Consider the following 27,915-nt stretch of genomic DNA (forward strand, 5'->3'; position numbering starts at 1 on the left):
GAGGGAGGTAGATGCAGTAAGAGAGGTGGGGTGGATAAATGCTGTCATAATACTAAATGTACATATGTGAAAATGGAGGGGATGGGTGGGATAGAGATGAGGAGAAGGATAAAAGGGGTGACTTTGATCAAGATGCATTGTACTCACAAACTGATATGTTGGATTGAAACACTTTGTGCAACTACTTAAAGATAATAAAGAAATAAACCAACAAAATGTCAAAAATTCCCTAGCAGTGGGTGTATTTCTTCAAATAAAAACATACGCAGAAATGCCTTCATCTTTTATAATATTTTACTTATAACAAGGATTTAATAACGTAACAATGAAAATCAGTTAAGATGAGCCCTGTTGTCAACCTGTCAGGTCTATCTTATTTAATCTTTTTTTTTTTTTTTTGGCCAGTCCTGGGCCTTGGACTCAGGGCCTGAGCACTGTCCCTGGCTTCTTTTTGCTCAAGGCTAGCACTCTGCCACTTGAGCCACAGCGCCCCCTCTGGCCGTTTTCCATATATGTGGTGCTGGGGAATGGAACTGAGAGCTTCATGTGTAGGAGGCAAGCATTCTTGCCACTAGGCCATACTCCCAGCCCTATCTTATTTAATCTTGACAAGACCATGTGAGTTGGTGAAGAAAACAATTCTAATGTCTATGGTACAGATGAGAAATAGGTTCATTTATGCCATTTTCATAAGGACATACAATATTCTTAGATCATATTCACCTCCCCTCATCATCCTCTTCCCTCCCTCCTTTTCACTGCCCCACCATGTATCCCCATTTCCTCTGTTGTTACTCCTTCAGTGGCTCTAGGGGAGGTGATCTAACACCATTCCACTTATTCTCAGGATCTCAAAAGTCTTCCTGGGGCTTATCATCTTTCAATTGTAGAAAGATTATGGTTATACCATAGACTTAGAAAAGTCACCCAATCCTATTCCTAGTTATTCATGAAAATGTTTTTAAAAAACCAATCAAGAGAGAAAAACTGGGAGAAAGTGAGAGAAAGGAGAAAAGATAACATTGTCCAAAAAGAAATGTACTCTTCACCTGACACAGGTAACTGTAACCCCTCTGTACATCACCTTTACAATAACAATAAAAAAATTAAAAGAAGAAAACCCCAGTCAGATGGCTCGCATTCTCAAGAGACTTCATTATCATTATTTCTTTGCTCTTGAGGTATTGATAGGGAAAACCTGCCGTTATCAGAGAACTAGCTCCACCATGCCATTATCAGAACTAGTTCAACTTGATAAAGAAAAGTCTACTAATTTTTAAGAAACTGTAACCATTCAGGTTATACCTGTGCTGTGCCTGAAACAAAAGCCAGAACCCAAGTATAAAAGGATTGCATGCCTGTCTGGGGCTCAGTCTTTGGAATAGGAACTCCTCTGGGCCTGCCAGCATAGTAATACCTGTAAAATAGCTGTTCTCCAGCTTTCTAAGTGCTGCTTGCTTCTTCCTGGAGTATTTTCTGCAACAGTATGATCGGGGCTACTGTTGTCTTTGTTAAAAATCTAAGATCCACATTCACTGTCTCCCTCTTGTTCTCTCCACTTACTTGTCCTTTTACCCCATGAATGAAGGAATGACTAACTTCTTTGCACATACAAACTCATTTTTAAGCAGATTATAATTGGGAATTAAAGCGCATATGAAATTTCTGCATTGGTCAACAGTTTAAAAAGAGCATAGATAAAGCAGATAGCGTCTCAGATGAGGTCCTTCATATGGGGCGGCAGAAGCTGAACTAGTAAGACATTCCAGATAGATTTGGACAATTTAGAGAGACAGAACTGGATTTAGGATTTGTGATACTCCTTCCCCCAAACTATATAATTTGGTGTACTCTCTTTAAAGGAAAGAATGTAAGATAATAAATGTAAATTAGCTATATGTCTCAATATTTAGAAAGACAAAAGAATATAAGACAATATACATATTTTAATTGCCAATAGAAATATCATGAAGTCCATGTTTTCATTAATTAACTTCTTAAACTTCCTCTTTCTTCCTTTATTAGGTACTTATTTTATAATATTGTTTTCAATGGAGAAGACAGACATATAATAGACTTTTTGTTATATCATTTGATTAAAATTCTTTTTTTTACTCCACAACTGTCATCAATGGCATAATCCAAAAAACACAGCATAGTTGCAAAGTCTTGTCCACATTCATGTCGCCTATTAGGATGACAAATTCCATGTGTTAAGCTCAGGTAATCTTCATATCTGTATCCACCAGGAATTCCTAGAGTGCCTGACACATAGTAGATATTCAGTCTATATTTTTTGAAAGAACAAGAGGCTACAAAACACAGTCACTGCAAAACTTGGTGTACCATTCACTGATTGATTCTGGCTATAGTCTTGTTTATCCCATTCAATCTGATGCTACTGCAGGAGTGAGTTTCTTAAAGAAATCTAAGGTAGGGGCTGGGAATATGGCCTAGTGGCAAGAGTGCTTGCCTCCTACACATGAAGCTCTCGGTTCGATTCCCCAGCACCACATATATGGAAAACGGCCAGAAGGGGCGCTGTGGCTCAGGTGGCAGAGTGCTAGCCTTGAGCAGGAAGAAGCCAGGGACAGTGCTCAGGCCCTGAGTCCAAGGCCCAGGACTGGCCAAAAAAAAAAAAAAGAAAGAAAGAAAGAAAGAAATCTAAGGTATGGGAGAGCAAGGGTTACTTCCCTTGATCTTGCTCCTGTCTTGACTGTATCTCTAGATCACCTAAGTGCTCTTGGCCCATCATCTGCCTTCCCCACTTAATCCCTTTAGTTAAGGAGCAAGGCATGGGAAGTTTGTTGAGGCAGATGGGAGGACCAAATGATAGCTGAGGGGGGGCACAGAACCTGATTGCTATGGGTTACTTTAATTTCTTCCAGTCATGGGTGCACTAGATGATGCAGCTAGTATGCACTAGATGATCTTGTTTCCAGTTCCTTGATCTCATAAGCAATGCATTAAAGGAGAAGGGGCTTGGGGGTTTTGTGGGTGGGTTTGGCCATAATCCCTTTCTAGTTTCCTCTGTAAGTTCTAGGTGGCTCAACCATGAACACCATATTTTCAATTAAATATTTGCTCTTCATTTTGCAAGGAATCATAAAGTTCTCTTCTTTCAAACATTTGTTCTCAAGGCTGGCTAAGTGTTGAGTAATATGGAAGTGGGTGGACATCAGTGCCTGTTGATCTAGTTTATATGAATTCATCAGGTTTATAACTCAAGTTTCTCAAGTGTAGTCATCAACCATGTAAGCAGTGGCTATGCACAAAGCTCAATGCATCAAGAGATGCAAGGATAGCAAGGCATTCCATGTCTAGTTGTATAAAATAGAGCCATTTCAGAAAAACACAAAGGAAAGTTAGGCTGGATCTGAATACATGCTGTGAGTGGCCTAGTCATTGAAGAAGTCAGAAAAAGATCACAGAAAATCAAAGAGGCCGACTGCAGAAGCTGTGCAGGTTATAGGAGAAGGGGAAGCAGAAGGCATTCTGAGCAGGAGTAGTGGCAAGAGCAAAGGCATGGAAGCAGCGTTGGGGGCCGTCCAACAATGTTTCTGTTAGGAATAAGCACCTACAGAAGGCAATTCCAAGTGAGTTGACTAGAAGCAGACGGAAAGCCCTGCATAGACTGTCAGGAAGGAAAGCCTTTTCCTCTATTCTATACATCCAATGTCTGGGGATCTGTGAATATAACTGACATAAAACATTAAAAAGAGAAAGGGAATATAAATCTGATTAATACTACATGTACAAAAGAGATCACAGAAGAGAAGAGAAATAAAAAAGGCTAGGCCACAGGACTTAATAGATCATTTTAATAAAGGAAAAGGATTTCAGGAATTGTGGGAAAGTGATGAGGAAGTATCTGGTAGAAACAAATGGAAGATTCATGTCTTTTTTTTTTTCAGTCCTGGGCCTTGAGCTCAGGGGCCTGAGCACTGTCCCTGGCTTCTCTTTGCTCAAGGCTAGCACTCTGCCACTTGAGCCACAGCGCCCCTTCTGGCTGTTTTCTATATATGTGGTACTGGGGAACCAAACCCAGGGCTTCATGTTTACGAGGCAAGCACTTTTGCCACTAGGCCATGTTCCCAGCCCTGGAAGATTCATGTCACTTTAATGAGGTTCGCTTGTGCAATGTCACCTCAGGGCTGACTTTACAATTCTGGTGATACAAGTTGTTTTCCTCTTCCTGATATGGACTGGGGGAGGGGGGTTACTTTCATAAAGAAAATTCTAGGCCTTGTTTTCAGGCAAAAAAGAAATTTTCCTGTATCTGCTTATTTCAATTTGCTTTCAGACCCCCCTACAAACCTTCCATACCAAAGTGGAACATTTTAGGATATCATATTCTGAAACCTTCAATCATTTAAGTCAGTACTTGTCCAAAGGTCCTACCTGGAATTCTTACTGTATATAATCTTTAATCTTTCCTTGTTGAAGGGAAAAAGGTCACATTCTATCTGCCCATAAGGGAGGTATTTCATGTACAGTTTAAACTGACTAGTTCTGCAATACAGGTATCTTTTTTTTTTTTTTTTAGAGTATTCTTTTTGCCAGTCCTGGGACTTGAACTCTTGTCCTGGACACTGTCTCTGACCTTCTTTTGCACTCTACCACTTGTACCATAGTGCCACTTCTGGCTTTTTTGAGTAGTTTTATTGGAGATAAGAGTCTCACAGAGTTTTCTGCCTGAGCTGGCTTCTAAACGTGATTCTCAGATCTCAGCCTCCTGAGTAGCTAGGATTACAAGCTTCAGCTACAGGTGCCTGGCTAATAAGGTATCTTTACATTGGTTTAAAACTCACTCCTGTAATTCTAGCTACTCAGGAGGCTGAGATCCTAGGATTGAGACTTGAAGCCAGTTTAGACAGAAAAGTCCTTGAGTCTCTTATCTAATTAACCAGGAAAAAGCCAGCAGTAGAGGTGTGGCTCAAGCAGTATAGCACCAACAAGCCAACCCAAGCAAATGTGAGGCTCTGAGTTTGTGAACCAGTTCAAAATCAGATTTAGCACCCACAATCCCATACCAAGATCTACCACTTGTACATTCATTTATTATTCACAGTATTTAGTGACTATGCACATACAGGCTACTCTAGATGTTGGGACATATGACAGAACAAATAGAAATTGGGAATAAGTGGCTTAACTTTCCATGTTGAAAGGAAAGAGACTCTCTTCCCCCTACCTCTTGAGAATTTCAGTGTTCTTTTCAAATATATTTATGTCTTTTTAATGGCAAATAGGCTTCTTGCCAATCTCACAGCTCAGGAGGTTTCTCTTGGACCTGTGTCATCTATTTGAAATGTAATACTCAGGATGAGTAGAGGAAATGCCAATTGATTCCACAGTGCCAAAATTGCCCATGTAATGAATGGTGTGTGCCCACTTAGCTATACAAAAGGGTAAGGTTTCTGTCATTGCAGTGTCTTTATTGGTATTAGGGCTCACAAATGATATCCCTGTTTATGTTTCTTTGAACTTCTACCTAAGAGCCCCTGACAGGCAATATGGGGTGGGGGGGGGGTTGTGTGTATGTGTGTCTGTGTCTGAGTGTGCTCTCGTGCTGGTACAGAGGCTTGAACTTAGGGCCTGGCTGCTATCCTTTAGCTTTTTCATTCAAAGCACTCTACCACTTGAGCCACAGTTTATTTCCCCAGCAGACACCAGCAGTAAACAAAGGAGAAAAGGCCCACCCTTATAGTGCTTGTATTCAAGGCATTAAGTGATGAGGATGAAAAGAGGCCATAAAAAAGCAGTGAATCTATATAGTGTCCAGGCAGTGATAGATGCTAAAGAGAAAAGTGAGGAGAGGGGAGCAGGACATGTCAGGAGTTGGAGATTATAGTTATTGTGATTTATAATTATAGTTGCTAAACATTTATTATTATAAAATGATTATTAATGAGGTAGAGTAAGAAAGGGAAAAGTCATTTTTTTCCTCTACTCTTTTGAATTCTTAGCTGGGATGAACCCTAGACAGATTCACCAGAGAGAAACAGATGGAAATTGATGAACATGTCTATTTCATATACACATGGGAGGCACCAAAAGAAAATGAGTAAATCTCAAAATAAAATGGTTACTGACTTCAGACTAAAACACCGTCTTCAGCTGAAACCGAGAGAAGGACCAAGAGGAGATATAGCTCTGCACCAGGGGCATCATGGCAAAGGGGGAGGGGGAGTTCTTGCGCCCATTTTTTTCAACAGTGCTGTTCCACCAATATGAATATCTAATTATTTTGTTGTTCATTTTGCTGTAGCATGGGGAAAGAGATGCTCCTATACATCCATATTTTCTTTCAGACATAAATTCCACTTACCAAAAGTAAGTTCAGATCTGCTTTTGGAGCTTTTCCTGTGCCTGCTATTTCTAAAAATAATCAGCCTGAAATAATCCTTACTATCCCTAAGCAAGTATATCTTGGTATGTTCCGACTTCCTGCAGTGGTCACAGAAAGCTTTATAGAAATCATGAAATTTAAGCAAAAACATGAAGGCAATGAGGAAGAAAGTCATATGGCTAAGAAGGAGAAGAATTGTCTAGAGAAAAGGATAAGTAAAAGTCCTAAGGCAGGTGTCTACCTAGTGAAAAACTCCTAGGTGGACACTGGGATCTCATCTCCATTCTGCAGATTATTTCTGCCAGGCAAGCCAACCTTCTCATTGTTAAGTGAAGGCATTGGGTAATGATGTGGCAGTGATCTCGTCTATCTTGACTCTTAGATTCCAAATACGCAAATGTTACTGCCTTGTCTGTTTTGGAAACTGCTATTTGCCATGTTCATAACCCAAACCTTACTCTTTTTTAAAATCCAATTCAAATAGATTGGAAAAAATTTGGCCTTGGCTGATGTTTTATCTGCCCCTGACAAGCACTCTGCTGGGGATTCTACTGCATCATTAGCCTCGCCAAGGAGACCCCCCATGATTGTGCTTAATGAAACCCTCCTTGTCCCCTCATCCCTCAATGGTTCACTCGAGCAGCCTGACAAATATTTTATTTCCTAAGTTCTAAGGTTCCTATAAAATGCTCTGCAAATTCAATACCTTCTATTGAAGGTATTAGTGGGAGAGAAAAAGAAGGAAAGAAGAAAGACATTATACAGAAAGGAAGGAATGGGGCAAGAGGTAGAGAGACTGAGAGAGAGAGAGAAAGAACAGAGATAAACTTACTGTGCAGATTTTAAAATGACCTTAATATTCCTTTATCCATACAGTTTTATATTCTTTTTGTTACCACAGTTTATCCTAGGGCCATTTTGCTTTTTTTTCATGCCAGTCCTGGGACTTGAACTCTGGGCCTGAGCTTTTGTGTTTAAGGCTAGTGCTCTACCCCTTTGAATCACAGTGCCACTTCCAGCTTTTTAGTAGTTAATTGGAGGTAAGAGTCTCCTGGACTTTCCTGCCCAGACTGGCTTTGAGCCATGATCTTCAGATCTCAGCCTTCTGAGTAGCTAGGATTACAAATATGACCCACAGACAAGTTGTCATCAGATACTAAGTGTTCTTCCAAATCATTTTAGATTCCCATAGGCTGGTAGAGACATCCCACTTGTCCAGCCTGCTTGCAAACTTGGCCTCCTTGGCACTCAATCTGCTTATAATTTGCTAGGCGTCTTCAGTTACACTAGATTTCCCCGCTAAAGCCCTGTGCCTCCAGTTAGTCAGAGGAGACTGACGTTTTATCAACCCATCACCATGGACCATCACCATTGGAGGGCACCATGGGGCCTTCTGGAGTTTTTGGTAGTGCTTTGGTTAAACTTACAATTTTGTCTTCCCTTTTAAAGAAATCAATAGGAAGCTTCATTTGAAACAGCACTAGAGACTTTTCATAGACTTCGGCATTTTTGTGATGAATTTGTGTGATTTTTTTGTGATGAATGAAGTGGTCACATCAATTTCCTCCAGCTTTGGCAATAGTGTCGTTTCCTCTGTGTGATAGAGCAATGCGTTGTGCCCGGCCTATGCCATGTGATCTGATGCACACATGGTGATGTGTGTGTGTGTGTGTGTGTGTGTGTGTGTGTGTGTGTGTGTGTGTGTTAGTACTGGGGCTTCAACTCAGGGCCTCAGAGTCTTGCTTAGCCTTTTCACCTCAAGGCTGGTGCTCTGCTAACATTTCAGCCACACCTTCACTTGTGTTTTGTTTTGTTTTCATTAGTTTGTTGGACATAGTCTCTGATTTGTCTCCTGAGTACTTGTGGATTACAGCAGGAGTGCACTATGGTACCATTTGTTTCAATATGGTAAAGCAAGATGAGATCTTTGTAAAGACATTTTCAGTGACAATTAAGGACATGAACCTCAACTAAAAGTATGTTGTGCTATTGATGAAAATAAAACCTAAGTGGCAGTTCACAGTGTGTGCCCATAGGCACCAGCCATGTTAACACCTTCCTCTTCTGCTCAGCAGGTGGAAAAATTCTTTTCACATCCCAGTTTTATAAATGTTAACCTGTGGAAAATAAAGTGAGACTTAAACCAGAGGAAATAGGACAGCTGTCAAAATTCACAGAGCTTTGAGGTTCCCTTCAACCTGCAAAGATGGAACTGTGCCCTTAAGTTCAAAAGTTGTGTCCACCTCTTCTTTTCCCGTCTCTAATCCTGGAGATCAGAGTTCAAGCCACAGCTTGGTGAGAAAAGCAAGAAAAAAAAAAAAAAAAGGAAGACAATAGTTAAGCTTATTGTATGCTTCCTGCCTGAGCTGCTATTGTTGCCATTAAGCTAATTTCTTCAATATCAGACTTCATTTCCTGAAGGCTTGTAAGCAAAAGCTGTGCTAAGAAATGAAGGCTTGTTTTTTCTAGGGCCCTGAACTTCATCTGAATTAGTAATGATATACAGCTATTGTGAAACACCAACCAAAATCTAATAAGGGAACTAGGAATTAATCCTATAAAAGTATTCAACCGTATTGTGTCCTTATGCATGTGGTTATTTTTGCTTGTGGTAGGGCTTATTTTCTCCTTCTTTATAATAAAGTTATAAAGCAGTCAAACCTTTTCATGAGGGTCAAAAGTTTTCCCCACACAAGCCCCTCCCTTCCTGCGTTGCCAGTAAAAAGCTTTGCCTTAGAGCTTCTATAACAATCAGCTCTTCCTCTAAAAGAGAAGCCTGGAAATATGTGTAAGAATCTATACTGGAAGGCAAAGCCTAATGAAGCCAACGGATGGTGTCTCTGGTGGGATTTATAGAGCTATGGAAAAGTTACCTTGTGAGAGCTCATTGCTTCTCTTCCTCAAAGCTAGCCCTGGATGAAGCCAGGAACACATGCTATATGTCCTGTGCAGCCACTTCCTCTTCCTCTTCCTCTTGCACTTGAACCACAAGATAAGCATGCAGGTCCCCAGGCCACTGTCCTCAGCCCTCATCTTAGCCATGCTGTCACCTCAGCTACACTGCCCTACCTCTGATGCACTTGATTGTTGGCCAGTAAAAAGATATGTCTGTACTGTGACAACTAGAAATCAGCTCCCCTTGTTTCTGCCACCAACTTCTCTAGTTTCATTGTACTGGTCTTTAGAGATACCTCATATATTCACACTGGTTTGCTTCATAGCAAAAAGGTTAATTTTCAACATTACTGATAGGCCGTGGGGCATGGTGAAAAGCTGGACATGGCCACCCAATGTAGTCTTGCCAGTACCAATGGCCTTACTTGGGGAGCTACTACTTCAAATACAATAAATGCATTCAGAAGGACAAGTGTTTGATGTAGATAGCAAGGTATTCATCTCTGTATTGGCTTGCATTAGTCATTCTTTAGGAGAACCTTCTTAAGGTAACTCTTGACTTTCAATATAGACACTGGCAAATTTGATCCATGGATTCTCCTAGGGCCAATGATGCCACCCTAGAGGGAAATGGCGACCAATGTTTACCAGTATTTTGTGCAAATTACCTGATTATTGTCAATCTCCTTGGAAAACAAACAGCTGTTAATTATTTTTCCAAGTATGTACTTTAGCGTTTTTAGTTTTTTAAAGCCTACTCGTGCCAAGATTTGTTTGATGATGAAATACTCGGGTGCTAAAGGAGAGGTTTCAATCTGTGGTCCCTTGGAGCACCATTTTTGCATCTGTGAAGAAGCAGATCATAGTGGCAGACTGCTTGTGGTGGAGCAAAGCTGCTCACCTTAGCACAGTTGGGAAGCAAAGTAGGGAAACAAGATAGGCCCTTCAAATGTCCACCCCCAGGCCCTACTTCCTCCAGTTAGGTCTCACCCTCTAAGAGCCAGTCAGCTACCAACTCATCATCAATGGATAATCCACTGATGAGGTCAGCATCCTCATGATCCAATCACTTCTCCTCACTGGTTAGGGACCAATTCTCCAATCTGTGGGCCTTTTGCATCATGTTATATCCAAATCATAGCAGAAAGAACTATTAAACAGCAAAATGATAGTTATGGATGCACACTTTACAAGAAATGACAAATGATACCGGAAAAGGACATAGCTCGCAAGATAAACAGAAAGCCCATAGACTGGGAGAAGATCTTTACTGGCCATTCAACAGACAAAGGCCTCATCTCTAAAATATATGCAGAACTAAAAAAATTACCTTCTTCCAAAACAAAACCGCAAAGTACCAATAGCCCCCTCATCAAGTGGGCTAAAGACTTACAAAGAGACTTCTCTGATGAGGAAATGAGAATGGCCAAGAGACATATGAAAAAATGCTCTACTTCACTGGCCATAAAAGAAGTGCAAATCAAAACAACATTGAGATTCCATCTCACCCCAGTAAGAATGTCATATATCAAGAAAACTAACAATAACAATTGTTGGAGGGGATGTGGCCAAAAGGGAACCCTACTTCACTGTTGGTGGGAATGTAAACTGGTTCAGCCACTCTGGCAAGCAGTATGGAGATTCCTCAGAAGGCTAAATATAGAACTCCCCTATTACCCAGCAGCCCCACTTTTGGGTATCTATCCAAAAGACCACAAACAAAATCACAGTAATGCCACCAGCACTACAATGTTCATCGCAGCACAATTTGTCATAGCTAGAATCTGGAACCAACCCAGATGCCCCTCAGTAGACGAATGGATCAGGAAAATGTGGTACATATACACAATGGAATTTTATGCCTCTATCAGAAAGAATGATATTGCCCCATTTGTAAGGAAATGGAAGGACTTGGAACAAATTATACTAAGTGAAGTGAGCCAGACCCAAAGAAACATGGACTCTATGGTCTCCCTTATTGGGAATAATTAGTACAGGTTTAGGCAAGTCATAGCAGAGCATCACAAGAGCCCAATAGCTATACCCTTATGAACACATAAGATGAAGCTAAGTGAAATGAACTCCATGTTGTGGAAACGATTGTTATATCACAGTTGTAACTACTTTCAACGTCCCATCTGTATCTGTAGCTTCTATTATTGATGATGTTCTTGTATCACCTTCCTGTGGTTGTACCTACACCATGTCTCTAATCTTATCTGAGTATATTGGAAACCGTGTATACTGGTATTAGAAGTAGGAAATTGAAAGGGAATACCAAAATTGAGAGACACAGGGTAAAAAAAGGCAAACAACTACAAAAGCAATACTTGCAAAATTGTTTGGTGTAAGTGAACTGAACACCTCAAGGGGGGAAAGGGAAAGTGGGAGGAGGGAGGGGGTATGAGGGACAAGGTAACAAACAGTACAAGAAATGTATCCAATGCCTAACGTATGAAACTGTAACCTCTCTGTACATCAGTTTGATAATAAAAATTTGAAAAACAACAACAACAACAACAAATGGTACCGCAAGCATTCTGTACCTGGTCTATGTGCTGAGGAAGGACTTTGCTCTCAGCTTTTATTTCTCTCCATATATGGATGGATATAGCACTCACCATCTTTCCCCAGAGTTTGCTAAGTGGCATTGTGACATCGTGTAGTTAACAGACCACAACACAGAACAAAATACAACTGCATGTTGCACATACAATTTTTCTTCTTCAAGAAATACCTATTCCAAGTCTTATCTACCTGATGCACAGAAAAGAGCTGGTGTTCCTTGCAGAACTGGCAGTGAGGAGAAAGTGGAAGAAAACATTTCTTGAAGAGATGGAAGAGCTACATTTCTAATATCACAGTACTCTCACAATAATGGAAAACCTCTAATTTTATTTTCCACTTTTAATAGGAATGTCCCAGTATTTTCCTGATCTGTAGGAACACATGAAGCTGTCCTAAATCTGAAAACCCAACCTGTGCCACCTAAGGGCTCCATTCATGCCTTCCTGACAATACCACCCCCTGCTCTCACCTGCAGTGTCTTCTCTGCTCTGTGCAGGACTCCATTGTGCACATGCCTGCATCCTTAGTTTGGGGATTGCTGCTGTCCTGAGCTGGCTGCCTTCCCCACCCACTGCCATGCTGTGTGTAGTCCCATTCTCATTCTTTTGCCAAGACTTATTTACTCTGCTTAGTCATTTTGGGATGCTGTAACAAAATATACCTTAGGATTGGAGTTTTTTAAATAATAGAAATTTATTGCTCACAGTTCTGAAGGCCAAGTTCAAGATTCAGGCACCAGAGGATTCGGTGTCTGCTCAGGTCCTGTTTCTTTAGATTGCACCTTCTGGGTCCACGCACGATAAAAGGGTCAAGGAATTTCCTCGAACTGTTTCTACAAGGGCATGAATCTCATTCTTCAGGGTTCCATCCTTATGATGCAGTCATCTCCTAAACTCTCCTCTTTTTAGTACTACTGCATTAGAGATTGTGCTTCAACATAGAAATTGGGTTTTGTTGGGGTTTTTTTGAGGGGGAGGCGAAGGACAAAAAATTCAGATATACTGACATTATCCTCTTCAATATCTTGCCTATTGTCTTGCCTACCTCTGTCATCTTCAGGGTAGTTCTCATCATTCTACTTGACTGGCCACCCAATCTCAGACCTCCAAGAAATAGTTATGGAAACCTCCACTTAAATGACTGGAGTGTAACAGCCATTCTCCAAGGCATGCACACATGGCCATGAGCAGGTATCTTCTGGGCAATCATCTCAACACTTAATGAAGAACAGCTGCTTCCCATCTTCAGGGTCTAATTGTCCCCAGCTGGCCACTTCTTCCCTCTACACCCGGGTTCAGTTCCTGACACAGGTCTTTTCTCATCTCATGAAGCTCCTCATCTTTTTACAATAATCTGTTCATGTGAATTGAGGTCCTGGTAAGGAATACTCCTGTCCTTATACACATCAGTCATGGGCTTAGGCTCTGACAAAGCATCAAACACAAGCTAGGATACAGATCTCTTATAAGCTGGTTGCTTGTGGCTCATGCCTATCATCCCAGCTACTCAGGAGGTTGAGATCTGAAGTTTGTGGCTTCAAGCCCTGAGACTCTTATATGCAATTAACCACTTAAAAATCGGAAGTGGAACTGTGCCTCAAAGTGGTAAAGTGTTAGCTGTGAGCAAAAACGCTCAGGGACAGCACCCAAGCACTAAGTTCAAACCCCACGACCACCACCACCAACAACAACAAAAAATATATAACTAATATAGTATAATGGGAAGATACTAGGAAAACACAGAAGGTTAGTCATTTGGTGCTGTTTTATAAATATGTTGATATATTTCTACTTTCAAAATCACCCAGTCAAAATGTCCTGCTTCCCAGGAATCTAGTGAGAATGATCAAAGTCATCCAGAATGGAACGTGTGTTGCTGACCCAGGATGAAACTAATTAGAATCACTCTAGTCATCAGAAATTAATAGAATTCCACCTGGTAGTTTTGTAAGGCACTTAAAAACTTTGAATCTGTGTTATTGAAAGTTAAAAGTCACTAACCAGAGTTTATATTTCCCATACTTGTACCAGAGATGAGTTAATTCTTTGCTCCTTTTAAACCTCTTCCAGAATATAATTTTGTTAAGGCCAGCCCAGTATAGAAAAGGAGATGAAGACTAATTTTAGCTACATAGAAATTAGGGTCACATGTTTGAGGTCCGGGATTTTCATTGGTAAACTCATAAATCAATACCAATTTGGAAAATGATGGATAATTTGGAGCCAGCCCTTCAAATTATGGATCTTAGCTGATAAACAGCTGATATAATTGAGTGCTCAAAATGTATGCACATCATACTTTATTAACTGTTCTACTTAATTCTTAAGCCATTAATAACCAATGTTATATAGATTTAGAAACTGCTTCTCAAAAATATGACTTACCTGCCTAAAGTCATTAGCAATTCAGTGAGAGCTAAACACAGGCTGATCTGATTTTCAAAGTCTGCTCTGTTCCCTCTGCGATGCTGTCTGTCCACACAGCACAGGGTGAGGAGGGAAGGCGCCATTCTCTGCTTATTCTTACCTTAGACTTTTTACTTCTTTGGTCTCTTGACGGAATGATTTCTTGAGGTGTGATAAATGTCCTGAATATTTCCTAGCACCCATGTCCCCTTGGGTACACACAGAGGCTGTCTACAGCCACATTTCCCAATTCTGATGGATCGGCTTTTGACTGAAAATTAGCTTCTGCCAAAGATATGTGATAGATCTGGAAGTCAGGACAGAGGCAGAAGCTATCCTCCTGATGATTTAGCTGCAGCCTTTGACCAAAGGTGGGGACACTGGGGCTTGCTCAGTGTCCAGTCACTAACGTTATAAATGCTGAGATATAGTTAAGGTGGGGTAACAGTTGCAGTAGAAATCTTTCTGATGAATAGGTCTCTACAGAAGTAATGTATTTTCAGTCAGTGTTTCCAATGATAGTTTCTGCTTTCCTACCTTGCTGGTAGTGACAGGGGCAGAGTAGAAGCAGCTCTAGGCCCAGCTCCCTCTCCTCTCCTAGCAACATAAACACCTGCTTCTCTTTATTCGATGCCTTCCTGCTTAAAATAGCCACCGTGGTTTTTGTTTCCTGCAACTGAGTTCTGCTGATACACATCATTTTCCTTCTTTCCTTATAACTGCCGGGTTTCTCAACTGCCAACCTTTGCAAATGATCCTGTCGACACTAAAATGGAAGCTCTGAGTATCTCCAGCGCTCCCTCATCCCTATTCATTTTCCTCCAGAGCTTTTAATGTCATCCAGAGATTATTTTTATTTATTGGTGGAGGGCATGCACTCTCCCTACCCCACTAATAGAATTTAAACTCCATTAAAAAGGCACTGTTCCCTACTGCACACTTCTCTCATACTAGAACCAGTACTAGCCAATAATGAGATTTCAACAGTGTGGAACAAATGCAATCTATTCGTCACCAAACACTTCGGTTAAATTAACAGGTTAGTAATAGATTTATCAACAATATACCCTCAAGAACACCTGCCCATAAAGCTTTCATTTAGCTTTTGCATCCTGAGAAGAACACAAAATGACATACATCCTCTGATCTCAGTGTTTTATTTACAGCAACCAACCAATCCCTTCCAGTTTGCCTAAACTGTTCTCAGTTTTATAACCCTGAAGTCTCACGTCCTTGGGACTTCTCAGTCCTGGACTAATCAACATAATTGTTTGCTTGAATTAAATTCCTATGCTGCTAAAGAAAGACCCTTGGGATTATGTATTGGCTTAAATCTATCCTGCAAATAAAAGCTTGAAAACATGAAATACTAAGCCAGTTTGTGGCTTCCCTCTCAATCCCTGCCAGGTTGTAGGTGATCATCAAAAACACCTGGTAAAATTTGAGCAATGACTTTAGGCTGTTCTTTTTTTTTAACACTAAAACTTGAATTTGCCTACACACTGAATATTTTAGAGCAGAGGCTGTGAAATCTCTCTCATATTTTACAGTCACATTAAAACTATGATAAATGAGCTTCCCAGAGAAAAGATGCTAAAAAAAAAAATCAAGATGAGCTCTAGATTGACAGCAGTGGGGCTGGGGTATGGATGGGAGACAGAGGGTGAACTCTGTAGGGCATGTTTGTCAATTTTAATTCTAGGAATGAATAAAAGCTTTGCTCATCTCTGGGAGGAATTGCCTCCACCTCACTTCTAATATTATTCCTAAACTCTAGGCATAGGGCCCAGGATAACACATGCATGTATCCAAAATGTCAGGGCCTCTGAACTGACCTTAAGAGTGAATCTGGAGGACAAGGACATTCTCAGCTAGAAGGACCCAAGCTTCCAGCAGATGGACACTTTAGGTGCCCTCTTTCCTAGAGGGTTCATATGATGGATGATTGGGTGGTGGGAAATTTTAAAATGTTCTTCTCAATCAAAACTGAAACTTCAGCCATAGTCCTGGAAACTTTTGCACCTGCACATAGAGTTATGTTACTAAAAGCCACTGTTTTTGTGGCTCTGGCCACTGCATGTGGCAATGATGTTTCTTCAGCAATGAGTGCAAAGGGTTAATGAGGCAGCGCTTGCACAATCCCAGTACAACACAACCCACAGAGCCAGCAATCTGTCTGTCTGAACATGTTTATAAAGCAGACATGGAGAAACTGACCAAACCTCCAAAATGCAGCTTGCCTGGAAGTACTAAGCACACAAGCTGCCTTTCTCCTGAAGAACTTGGGTCAGAGGACTCTAGAACCCGCTGTAGCTAGATTTTGTGAACTCTGAATTGTCCTGCATCTTGATCTTTTCACAGCTTGACCCAGAGCCTTGGAAAGACTAACACTGCTAAAACTGGCTATTAGGTCTGACCACTTCCTTCCTTTCCTGAACTATTTTCAGAAGCAGAGAGATAGTGCCTCTGCACCTGTTATTAGTGTGGTCAGAGGAGAAAACCCCTACAGAACCCTCATTGGTCCTCACTGCAAGGCCAGGCTCTGGAGGGGGATGGCTCCAGTGTTCAGTTATGATGGGGGCAACTGAGGCCTGGAAGCCTCAGGAAAAGACCATCCCATCCATGACCCTGCTGAATTTCCTAACCCAAAGCTTCTCACAGCCTGATTAGGCCCATCCTTCCACCCCACTCTTTCCTAGGTCTGCACTGCTAAGGGCATAGCGTGGGCTTGCAGCCTGGTTCTCTTACTGTTGGGGATAGGCTGGTTTAGGGAGGAGGGGAGTCAGGAGATGATTTCCTATAGTTACTTCAGCTTGCTGCGCTTGTGGGGATATCAATGGATTAGGAGCTTGCCAGTGTGAACTGCGGGGAGAGATCTTCTGCAGCCTAGACACAGTGGGGAACTGCTCCTAGATCCTCTGGCAGCTCAGGTTCCTGTCCAGTGGCTCTGATCTTCCTGGCCCTGGGTGTGCCACAGGATGGGAGTTTCAGGATGAGGTAGTTGGCTGGACATCACTGACCAAACCAGTTTCTGTCTCCATTCTTTTCCAAACTGAAACTGAGACATCGGCTGTCCTCTCCCTCTGCCTCCCCTCCCCCCCACCTACTATGCATGCCAAATAGCCACCTCGGCTCTCAGTTTGTCAACCTTTCTCGCAGCTTTTTGTCTGTCTTCAGTAAAAAATTGGCAGAAGACTGGAGTTCTTATTTTCACCTTTATCTGGGTCAGTTTGTTCAAAGCTGTAATAACAGGGAGTTTTTGAAACCTAATGAATTCAACTCTTGAGACTGTAGCCTTAAGCAAATGGGAGGGGCTAATGCTTCATTTTTTGGATTTAGAAATGGGAGGCCTTGTAGGGGCTCAATATTTTTTTTCACCTACATGCAAAATACTTCACAAAGCACAAGTTAGAAAATCATAAAGCCAGATCACTAATCTTTTTCAACCCTAAAATTTCTATCTCGGTCCTAGTCACTCTGTAAGTGTAATAGTCTTTATACTTGGATGAACAAAGAAGGTATTACTTTAAGGGTCTTGCTATCTACAGAATTTGTATATATCCATGCACATTTCTCCTCTAAAATACATTTAAAGAGATTTAGCACCACCTTCGGCAGGAACTCCCATCTAGGCATGAAAAAAAGATAATGTGTTTGAGTACGGATTTATTTAGACTTGCAAACGGAGTTCTGGAAGCTAGGGGGCATCAAGGTGTGCTGGATCCTTCCAACCTTAAGGCTGAGCAGAAGTCACCGTGGACACAATGTACAACTGACACAGTTGTAGCCAGCCTTCTTATCAAGGGAGTGGCCTAGGGACTGGTCAACTACTTGCAGAGAATGGAACGATTGTACCAAGGGCAGTTACGCTGAACTTGCTATTTAAAACACACACACCCAAACCCATCATAAAACCCTATCAGCTCACACAGATGCCAAGCAGGGAAGCATGTATTCCCAGAGCACCCTAAGTGCTTCTAAGTGACAGCATATTCCGGGGCTTGAGTCTATCTCATTTTCCTTCCTCCTGTCTACCTGAGGCGGCAGAACTCCTCCTTTCACTAAGGAATCAATAGGGCATCTTCTACAGCAGTCAACCATCTTAATGAGGCATATTATCACACAACACACCAAGCAGTAACACACAGCAGTTGACTTCTGTTCAGAGTGGATAATTTTATGACCACCAATTACATCTACAGCCAGACGTGGAGATAGTCATAAAAACAGGCCTTTGTCCTTTTATAAATCAAAGGGACCTTTTCAAACATTAACTTAGCAACCTGTTTACAATTGTTCATAGGTGGGAGGTAGTAGCTAGTGTTCTAGTATTCTGAAGAAGCATGAAGGTTAATTAAGGGTGGTGGCTTTCTCAAGGTCAAAGCTATACCTTGATACCAAGTAAGTGATAGAGACAGTATTCTTTAAGTCACATCGGTCACTTTAAAAGACACGGTGTATGTTTTGAGAGCAAGGCCTGAGTCTAAGAGTGACTGACAGGGAGTCTGAATCCAACTCTTTCTTGTTATTGGGCTTCTGGAATGTGCCATCAACACCACACATCAGTAATCCACAGATGCCTATGGATGAGAACAGGAAAAACAGATGTGAGTGGAATCTGTTCACAGTAGAAAACCATGGAGAGGATAAACAGATGTGCTCCAAGGTCATACCAGACCCAGCTCCACTCATACCCTTGACCTTTACCACTCCTGTGACCTGAAGAAAGGTGTCATAGAAACAAATCCCCTTTCAGAGCACAAATGATGAGCAAAGATGTTAACTCAAGTAAGATAGGCAGCACAGAGCCAATGGGAGCTTATAACACAAGTGGTCATATGCTAGAAGATCTTATAGCCTCATAGCAGGAGGCTTTCTTGTGGCCAACGAGGGAAAATATTTTGGTCTCAAGCACAGATGATACTTTGGTAGCCCTGTCCTACCACTCTACCCTATGTAGACACAGACAGTGATGCCCATTAAAAATTTAACTATATATCATATTCATTTATTATCAATCCACAGGATAATTTGATTGCTACATGAGCTCATAAAAGCTTTTTTTTTCACCTTTACAAAATTAAAAAAAATGTGCCACAAGGATGTAATAACAACTGCTGATAAACAAGAAAAGGAATCTTAAAATTATAAATTTGCTGTAGAAAAGATAAAAAACAATTATATTTTATTTAGATTTTTTTTACCTTGAATAAAATATCCCCCTGTATAAAAAATAAAAAACGCTTGCTCTGGTTAGAATTAGAGTATTTTTGTCTTGAAAATCTGGGAATTTGCACAATATTTCCATGATAGTTTTCCTTTGTACCGCGTGGCATTCAAGCATAGCAGATTAGAGAGATTTTTTTTTAAAGCAGTCTTAAAAATGGGACATCTGTGGAGAAGTTTTCTTCTTCCCCTCCTCCAGGATATGCAACACAGCTTTGAGGGGTGGAAATGGGGAAGGGACTGGGTAGGTAGGTTGGGAGGTGGGACAATGGGCACAGAAGGGGACCGCTGAATGTGCTGTGAAATAGAGCAAGATCACAAGAAGGCCTATCATAAGTGCTTTAAGATAAGGTGCAGAAGCAGACTGCAATGTTGCTAGTACTGCCCTATATACATATTCACAAGAATAAAAAATTCCAGCTAGTTCACATTTTCTCGTCCATTCTGAGGCCATCCACTCCACCATGCTGGCCCTGACCGTAGGCAATGCAGCACCTTCACTGCCCGTGTGGCTGTTGGTCCTTGAACTTGAGGGAGTAGCCCTGGGCGATCCAGCAGGTTCTAGAGATGTGTGTCTACCAAAGGGCTGGAGTCCTGAGTTAAAAAGAAGCTCCAGTACTGGAGTTGGACACAGCAATCAATGTTCTATTGTCAAGGTTTTTTTTTTCCCCTTAGATTTGTCTAAAATAGGTGTCAAAGAGAAAAATAAAACACAAACAAACAACAACACAAAGCCAAGAAATTGCAACAACCACCAGGGGCAGTCCAAGGCTTAATTAACAGCTCTTGACTCGGGCCTGGGTGATATCCGATGTCTTCTTGATGACACTGGCCCGGGTCTCCCGGTCAGGCCGACTGCTGCTAGGTGCAGGGGACACAGAGGCAGAGATAGGGAGGTCTGTAAATGGAGGCCAGGAGCTGTTGTAAGGCACCGGACAACTCTCCTCCTTGATGGTGACCTGCAGATCTGGCTTGTTGGAAGTGACAAAGGTCGCCATACCGGGCAGCAGGTAAGTACTCCTTGTCCCCATGTTGCTGAGGTACTGTTTGCCTTCAATGTTCCTCTTCCGCCAGTGTGGTCTCCCCTTTCAAGGAAAAGAAGCACTGAATGGATTTTTGGAAATGCAATAACTGTTCTAGCATGTGGTTTTTTGAACTCAATTCAGCAATAATCATGAAATAAACAAGTTTCACATTTCTACATCCTTCAACTGAAATCTACACCCACCTAGTCACATCCTAAGCGGTGGTTTCTCTTCCATTAAAAAAAAAAAAATTCTCATATACTACCTCCCAGAAATATGGCAAGGAAAGAAGGTATTAGTTTAGATTCTGGCTCCACCATTGCCTGGCTGCCCCGCTGGCCCAATGTAGGTTTCCAGCAATGGCAGATAATCTGTCATGGTGACTTGGTTTTGTGTTTTTTGGTTTTTTGGTTTTTGTTTTTTTTTTTTTTTTTAACTCCTGGGATTTGAACTCAGGGCCTGGGCACTATTCCCGAGCTTCTTTTGCTTAATGCTAGCACTCTACCACTTGAGGCACTTGAGCGCATGCCACTTCTGGCCTTTTCTGTTTATGTGGTACTGAGGAATCGAACTCAGGGCTTCATGCATGCTAGGCAAACACTTTACCACTAAGCCACATTCCCAGCCTAGTGACTTGCTTCTGGACTACTGATTTGCTTCTTCTGCATTTTTAAAGGAAGGAAACTGAGGGGCTTTAGGAACCATGAATGGCCCTTGATTGCTTTTACACAGGTGTGGCTTAAGGATCCTCAAGGGTAGCCATTCAGAGAAAGAGCTAGATTTCTGACCTGGAAGAATCCAGCCTGCAATGCACATAAGCACGGGCCCCTAGAGCCTTTCCAGAATTCCCACTCTTCACTCCTAAGTGATGAGTACACTGAGGCCCCATCATCTCAGACTACCATCAGCTTCTCTCTCTCTCTCTCTCTCTCTCTCTCTCTCTCTCTCTCTCTCTCCCCCCCTCCCTCCCTCCCTCTTTCATTTTCCTATTCCCATCACCATTACACAGCCATTTTCTACTACTGTGGTAGCCTACAGGAGGGAAGCTAGAAGAAGGCAGACTGAAAACTGAGATTAGACATACATATCAGCCCCTGGGCAGGATTACAGAGGAAGGGGGACTGTGTATATGTGGAGATAATTCTCTTCAGCACTTTGTCATGTTTACTTCTGGTCATCACTCTTGCTCATGCAGGACGTTCTATTTCTGCTACTGAATTAGGATGTTTACAGCGGTAAGACAGCAGCATTTCCTGGCCCAGACTTCAGTTTCCTCTTCCTGCTGTCATAGCCTTTCTTTCTGAGCATAACCATTTATTCACGTTCCTGCTAGTCAATGCTCAACACTTAACTTTTTATAATTCAAAATCCAGAAGTGTGAAAACTTTTAGGTTACGGACATTTTATTATACACAAAGAAATCTAAAAGTACAACTTACAATCAAAAGCCAAGGCAGGTAAGGAAGCGAGCAGGCTTACCTCTGCGCTCTCCTCGTCACTGGGCACACTGTCCGTAGTTTCACTTTCTGTTCAGAGAGAAGAAGACAGGGCCATCATTCCCGCTGATCTGGGATGCACACAGCATTTTAGGAAGCTATATCCACACTTCTCAAATGGGTAACTAAGCACATCAACTCCCCTTCCTTGTAAGGTCAAATTTGTACATGAAAGAAGCTAGAGTGATTTTGAATTCTGTGGTTAACACCTGCCTCCGCCCCCTGAAAGATTTTAGGTAGGCTGGCATTTCAAGGCCATGTTTAGTCATGACCTTCCAGTCTTGACCTCCCTCAGCTCTGTTCACAGTGCCCACACTCATAACGCTTTCGGTCTATGACAACCACTGTATGGAAAAACATTTTCCAAGAAGTCTTCCTCAATTATTCCAATGCCAGGAACTTTCCTTTACTTCTTTACTATTCGTACCTGAGAGTTGCATCTTCTATCTGGGATGCTATGGGTGGCCAAGGTTCCATGGGGGCTTCCAAAGACCTCACCTAAGGCTCACTTCCTCTGGAAACCCCTCCTCTTAAAGGGGGCAAGACCTGTGACATTCCTTTGGTCAAGAGAATACGGCAAGGATCATGGGATGCTGGGATATAAATGTTACATGTCTACCATCATGTCACATAAGATGGAACCTGCCTTTTCAAGACTCTCTTGTTGGCTGGTCATATTAGGAAGGCCCATATAGCAAAGAACTGAGGGCTGATTTCAGGCAAAAGCCAACAAGAAATTTATGATCTCAATTTAACAACTTGTAAGGAACTAATTTCTGACCAAAACTATGTGAGCTTGGAACTGGGTCTTTCCCCGGTGGAGCCTCAAATGAAATGCAGCCCTAGACAACACTTAGATTAGAAGTTAGGGAGACTTTGGCAGCTGGACTCCAACCCCCCAGAAGCTATGTGGGTTAGAATAAATAAATGCATACTATGTTAAGCCATTAACTGTGGCTCCATCCTTAGGCAGCAATAAACAGCTAATCAGTTACCATCCTGACTCTGCCTGCCAGTCAAGACCGAGTATGTTTCTTAACTACACTAGCTACACTTTTCCCATCAGGAAAGTGGGGGGGTTAATTATCATCTTTTAGAGGGGGTGATATGATGTATAAGTTAGAGGGTGTTTGGAAAGTCCTGCATGGGGTTTAGCACAGAGCATACAAAGTAATCATCATTCTTGGACACTGGACTTGCATGACAGGCTGGATTAATGGTTCAAAATCAATAGTGGTTATATTTCATCTGTACCGACAATAAAAGGTTTTTTCTAAGTAGAAATTTAACTTTTAAAATAAGAAAATGGAAGGGACACAGTTTTTCAGTGTTCATAGTCATTGCAAAATGAATTCCTAGAAGAGAGAAATTCTAAAGTACGCAGACTCTTGGAGCTCATTTCATCTGGGTCATTTATTTTAGAGACAAAGCCTAAAGAGAGATTGGAATTGTGGACATTTGTGGTGCTCTGTGAGCTAGGCTGACTCACAGCCTTTGTACACAGGTCTTTGTTTAGCCCTCACAAGGATGTTAAGTTGGAAAGCAAATGTTGTTACCCTCCCTAGGCAGCAAGGCTAGTATGTTCTAGAGCCATCTATTGTCTCCTACCCTGCCCCTGATGAGCGACTGGCTGCCAGTGTCACATCTTCCTGGTGGCAGAACTGAGATGGGATGCTCACAGGCCAGACAGAGTCCTTTCCTCCACCCAGAGCTCCTTATACATTAAAGGCAAAAAGACAAATGGAAAGAGTGTGTGTTCCTTAAACACCCCACAAGCATGTGGACGCCACGGGCTCCTTAGCCACTCTTCTCCAGGGGCTTCACGCAGTGGGTGGTCAGGGAGGACTGGCCACAGCAGCCAAAGGACACTCCTCTTGCCAAGTGTGTTTCACCATAGCATGCCCGGCAGGGAGCCACGGATGCCCAAGAAAGGCCGTGGCTTAAAGCTGCTGGCAAGCCAAGGGCTGAAGACCAAGTGATAATGCTAGGTACATCCATGTTTCCATACAGAAAACAATAATAATAATAAAAAAAAACAGAAAAGGAAACATCTCTGTAAATCAAACCCCAACTCTAGCTCAGTCTCCCAAGGAAGGCAGGAAGCGGGACTGCCACTTCCAAGAAGGAAAAAAAAAATGAGGAACAGAGATGTTGAGAAACTTGCCACAGCCACATTCTGAGTCAGCACAAAGGAGAAAAAAACAAAACTCTTCTTCTGATTCTGGGGACCTGCTGGCTCTGCCACTGGCAAAACTTCAAGATCTCCTTTCCGTTTGTATTAGCTTTGTTTGTGCTCTGAAGCCAAGTTTCTCTTCCTTCTGCACATGGCAGGGCTCATCCACTCCTAATGGGCCTTCTATAAATACCACGGCCACCTGTGAGCAGCTGCCACCAGGCAGGATTTGGGGTGCCGCAGATTCAGGAAAAGGAGCCATTGACATCAAGATTCTAAGATTCCACTAAACCCAAGTGGTACTTGCTTGGTAGGTTTGGAAGTCAGCCTCTGGGGGAAGACCTTTCACAGCCCACAAAGGTGGTAAGAATGGTATTTCCTCTAAGTACCAGTTTTCAACTTAAGGAAAAAATAAATAAGACACACATGCTGAACCTAGGTTTCCAGCTGACACAAATGTTACGGAGGAACAACATCTCTAAATGAAGATAATTGTTTCCGAAAGACTTACGAAGACCACACACGTGCAACGGGTTTGGTCCTTAGATGTCTTCCAGAGATGCATGCTGACCACTAGGCTTCCAGATGAAGTGGGGGATTGGAAACTTTGGGAGGTGAGGCTTAGTAAAAGGAAGTGAAGCCACTAGGGGTCATACCTTTGCAGGGGATAATGGGACCCCCAGGATCCTTCCTCTTTCTTTTTGCTTTTGGGCTGCCATGATATGAACATCATTGTTCTCACTATGATGTTCATCCTTGTCACAGGCCCAAAGGGATGGGGCCAAGCAACCACAAACAAAGCCTATGAAACCATGAGTCTAAGTACATCTTTTTCTCTTTATTTCCAATATTTTGTCACCAAAATGGAAAGTTGGCTAATACACTATTATCTGATTTTATAATTTTTTCAGTGGCCTTTACAACCTTTAGCCTGGAAGATGGAGATGCCCAAGGCTCCCCTCGAGGACCAAGACCACTCTCCGGAGTAGACAAACGGATGTTCTCATAGCCATTCTCTTCCGAATGGTTGGCTCGGAGCTCCATTCCTATACTTTGGTTGTACTCGTTACATGATTAACGAGTTCACTGCAGATGCTGCTTTCAGATCAATGCTATTGCTCAAATATTGATCTGTGTTCTTATTTCATTTTCCCTTCTGATTAGCTTGTATTTTTTTTCCAGCTAACTTTGGATATTGTGCAATGAAAAAGGGAAAAAAAGGGAGCTGCTTTGCAAGCATGTTTTGGATAAGCTGAAAATATTTAGACACTTAACTGTTACTCATGTAACAGTAGATGAGTAATTTAGTTAGTCTTTCTTATCTGTTCTCCTGCAAGCAACTGGGGTGAGGGGAGGGAGTGATTTGGGTCAGATGGAATCACAGATCCTTCCACAGAGGCTAGATCCTAGGATGTGCTGGTTTTAGCTTCACAATCCATCTCAGCTCGGTTTTTAAAATAATTCCTTGTGGATATATAGTGCCCACTCTATTGTTGTGGGAGGGAGATGATGTATTTTATGTATGGCTTTTTTGTACTACATGTTTGGTGTATTTTCTGGAAGCCTCTTGTTTAACAAAACAAGATCATCAGGCATTACTTTCTAGCAATCGTTCCCTCAATTATGTTCACTCATGGATAATATCTCTTTGTTCTACTCCAACACATGCATACCTGTTACAATTTCAGTAAAGAAGTCAAAGTCTTCACTGCTGGTTAGTAGGCAGTCTCCACTCTCTTGACTGACTTATGCATTATGCTTCCTTCTCAAAATCTTTGTCTACCTCCTCTTCCTAGAAATACAACTGTGGGTTTTTTTTGTTTTGTTTGTTTTTAGTAAGCCATCAACAATCAGGCAAGCAGCTGCTTCATGGTAGACCTTGACAAACAAAATGAAGGCTGACAGTATAGCTTAGTGGCAGTACTTGTCTAGTATGCAAGAATTCAACCCACCCTAAACACTGCAAAAAGAAATTAATCAAAATGACTACTCCCTGGTGCTTCCCCAGGTTAAGCCTTGATATATTCCTCTCCAATACAAAAATCTTACAAGTCTAACTAGAATTTGATATTGTTTTAAAACATTCAACCCAAACAAATGGTCTGTTCCTTCTGTTTGTTCCTTTATATGTCTTTGGGAGTGTAAAGGGAGGCACAGAAATGGTGGGACAAAGGGTGAATAAATGCAGCAATGGTACTCACTAGATTCTATGTTGAAAATGGGACTATATAACTTGTGAGTGGAATTGGGAAGAGAAAAACTGGGAGAAAGCAAGAGAAATGGTGACATTGTCCAAAAGGAAATGTACTCTTTACCTGACTTACATACTATAATCCCTCTGTACATCACCTTTGTAATAACAATAAAAAATTTTAAAAAAGAAATTGTCTCTTTTTCTCACCATGATATTTAGATTTGAAAAAGTGAATGTGGTTTTGTAATACTACTGGGATTATAATTCAATAAATAGGAAGGGGGAAATGATAGCAAACAACAGCTTTCAAATGGCAGTTTCTTGAGCAAGTGAATGAAGGTGGCTCGAAGGAGTGAATAAAACTGAACAAAGGAGCTCTGTCGTGAACCAACAAACAACCTATTACACTGAGAAACATAAAACAAGAAACATGACTACAGAAAGCTGTCCTTCTTAACAGAATGTTACAAAATTCCTTACTGAAACACTAGCCTTGGGCAGAAACAAATTTCTATGTGTCTGTTAGCTCTAGAAAAGCAGCAGTGATAGAATACCTCAGCTCAATTTCCATGACACCTGTCCAAGATTCTGGAGAATTTATATAATGAAAACAATGAAAAGAACCAAAAGTCAGGCTACAAAGCCAACCTCCAACAAAAACCTCCTGCTGCCTGCCATTTAGGCACTGAAATCCCTTTTTTGGAATCTATGCAGATGTCCTGAAAAGAGTAATAAAGTTTTCATTTCTCTCTGCATGGATCTGCTGTTCTTGGGATTCCTCTACTACAGAAAAACGCCACTGCTGGCAAAACAGAAAGAAGAGATCTGTACAGAATCACCAAGAAGACTTTGAGAAAGTTTTTCTAAATAGATGAACACAACTCGTGGGGGGAGAGAGAAAGGGGGAAGGAGGAGAGGGGAATGATGGAGGAGGTAACAAACAGTATAAGAAATGTATCCAATGCCTAACGTATGAAACTGTAACCTCTCTGTACATCACTTTGACAAATAAATCTAAAAAAAAAAAAAAAGCTGACTCTAAAGCATTGCCCTAATGCCCCTGAGCCCACAGAGTGTGATAATGACAGCATTATAACACTGTAACATGTAACAAGACATAGAAGAAAGCAACTAACTTTTAGCTATGGCTAATGTAATGGAAGCAAAACAGTTTAGTGTTTCTTCCTCTAGTTATCTCCAATAGAAGGTTACAACATGAACTTTCTGCTCTTCCTCCTTGGGTAGATCTTTGTGAAAAGTAAATGAGACACAAAACATGGATGTGTGTGGCCAGGCAGCACTGCCATGATAGTTAAAAACAGACCTTTGATATCAGCATCAACAAATTCTACCTGTGCTGTCAGTTCTACATACTTGGGCAAATCATTTCATTCACATCAGCCTCAGCTTCCTCATTCATTCATTCACTCATTTTGGTTCCAGTCCTGGTGCTTGAACTCAGGGCTTAGGTGCTATCCCTGAGATTCTTCTCCTTCTTTTTTTGGCCAGTCCTGAGGCTTGAACTCAGGGCCTGGGCAATGTCCCTGAGCTTCTTTTGAATTCAAGGCTAGAACTCTGCCA

The 27,915-nt window shown here is 41.7% G+C and overlaps 1 protein-coding gene across 5 annotated transcripts in view; it reads right to left on the bottom strand.

The window, feature by feature from the left end:
- Positions 1 to 19,487: 19,487 nt before the first annotated feature.
- The window catches only part of Irf2 (interferon regulatory factor 2), an 88,203-nt gene continuing 79,775 nt past the window's right edge, over positions 19,488 to 27,915 (bottom strand). For all 5 annotated transcript variants that reach the window (XM_048330899.1, XM_048330902.1, XM_048330901.1 and 2 more), the window contains 2 exons: positions 21,951 to 21,997; positions 19,488 to 20,531 (listed from right to left, as the gene is read on the bottom strand). In XM_048330899.1, the coding sequence (XP_048186856.1) occupies positions 20,223 to 20,531; positions 21,951 to 21,997 (356 nt within the window). In that variant the 3' untranslated portion in view covers positions 19,488 to 20,222. The remainder of the gene's footprint in view (positions 20,532 to 21,950; positions 21,998 to 27,915) is intronic.

This window comes from Perognathus longimembris, chromosome 21 (assembly GCF_023159225.1).
Source record: "Perognathus longimembris pacificus isolate PPM17 chromosome 21, ASM2315922v1, whole genome shotgun sequence".
Taxonomy (NCBI): domain Eukaryota; kingdom Metazoa; phylum Chordata; class Mammalia; order Rodentia; family Heteromyidae; genus Perognathus; species Perognathus longimembris.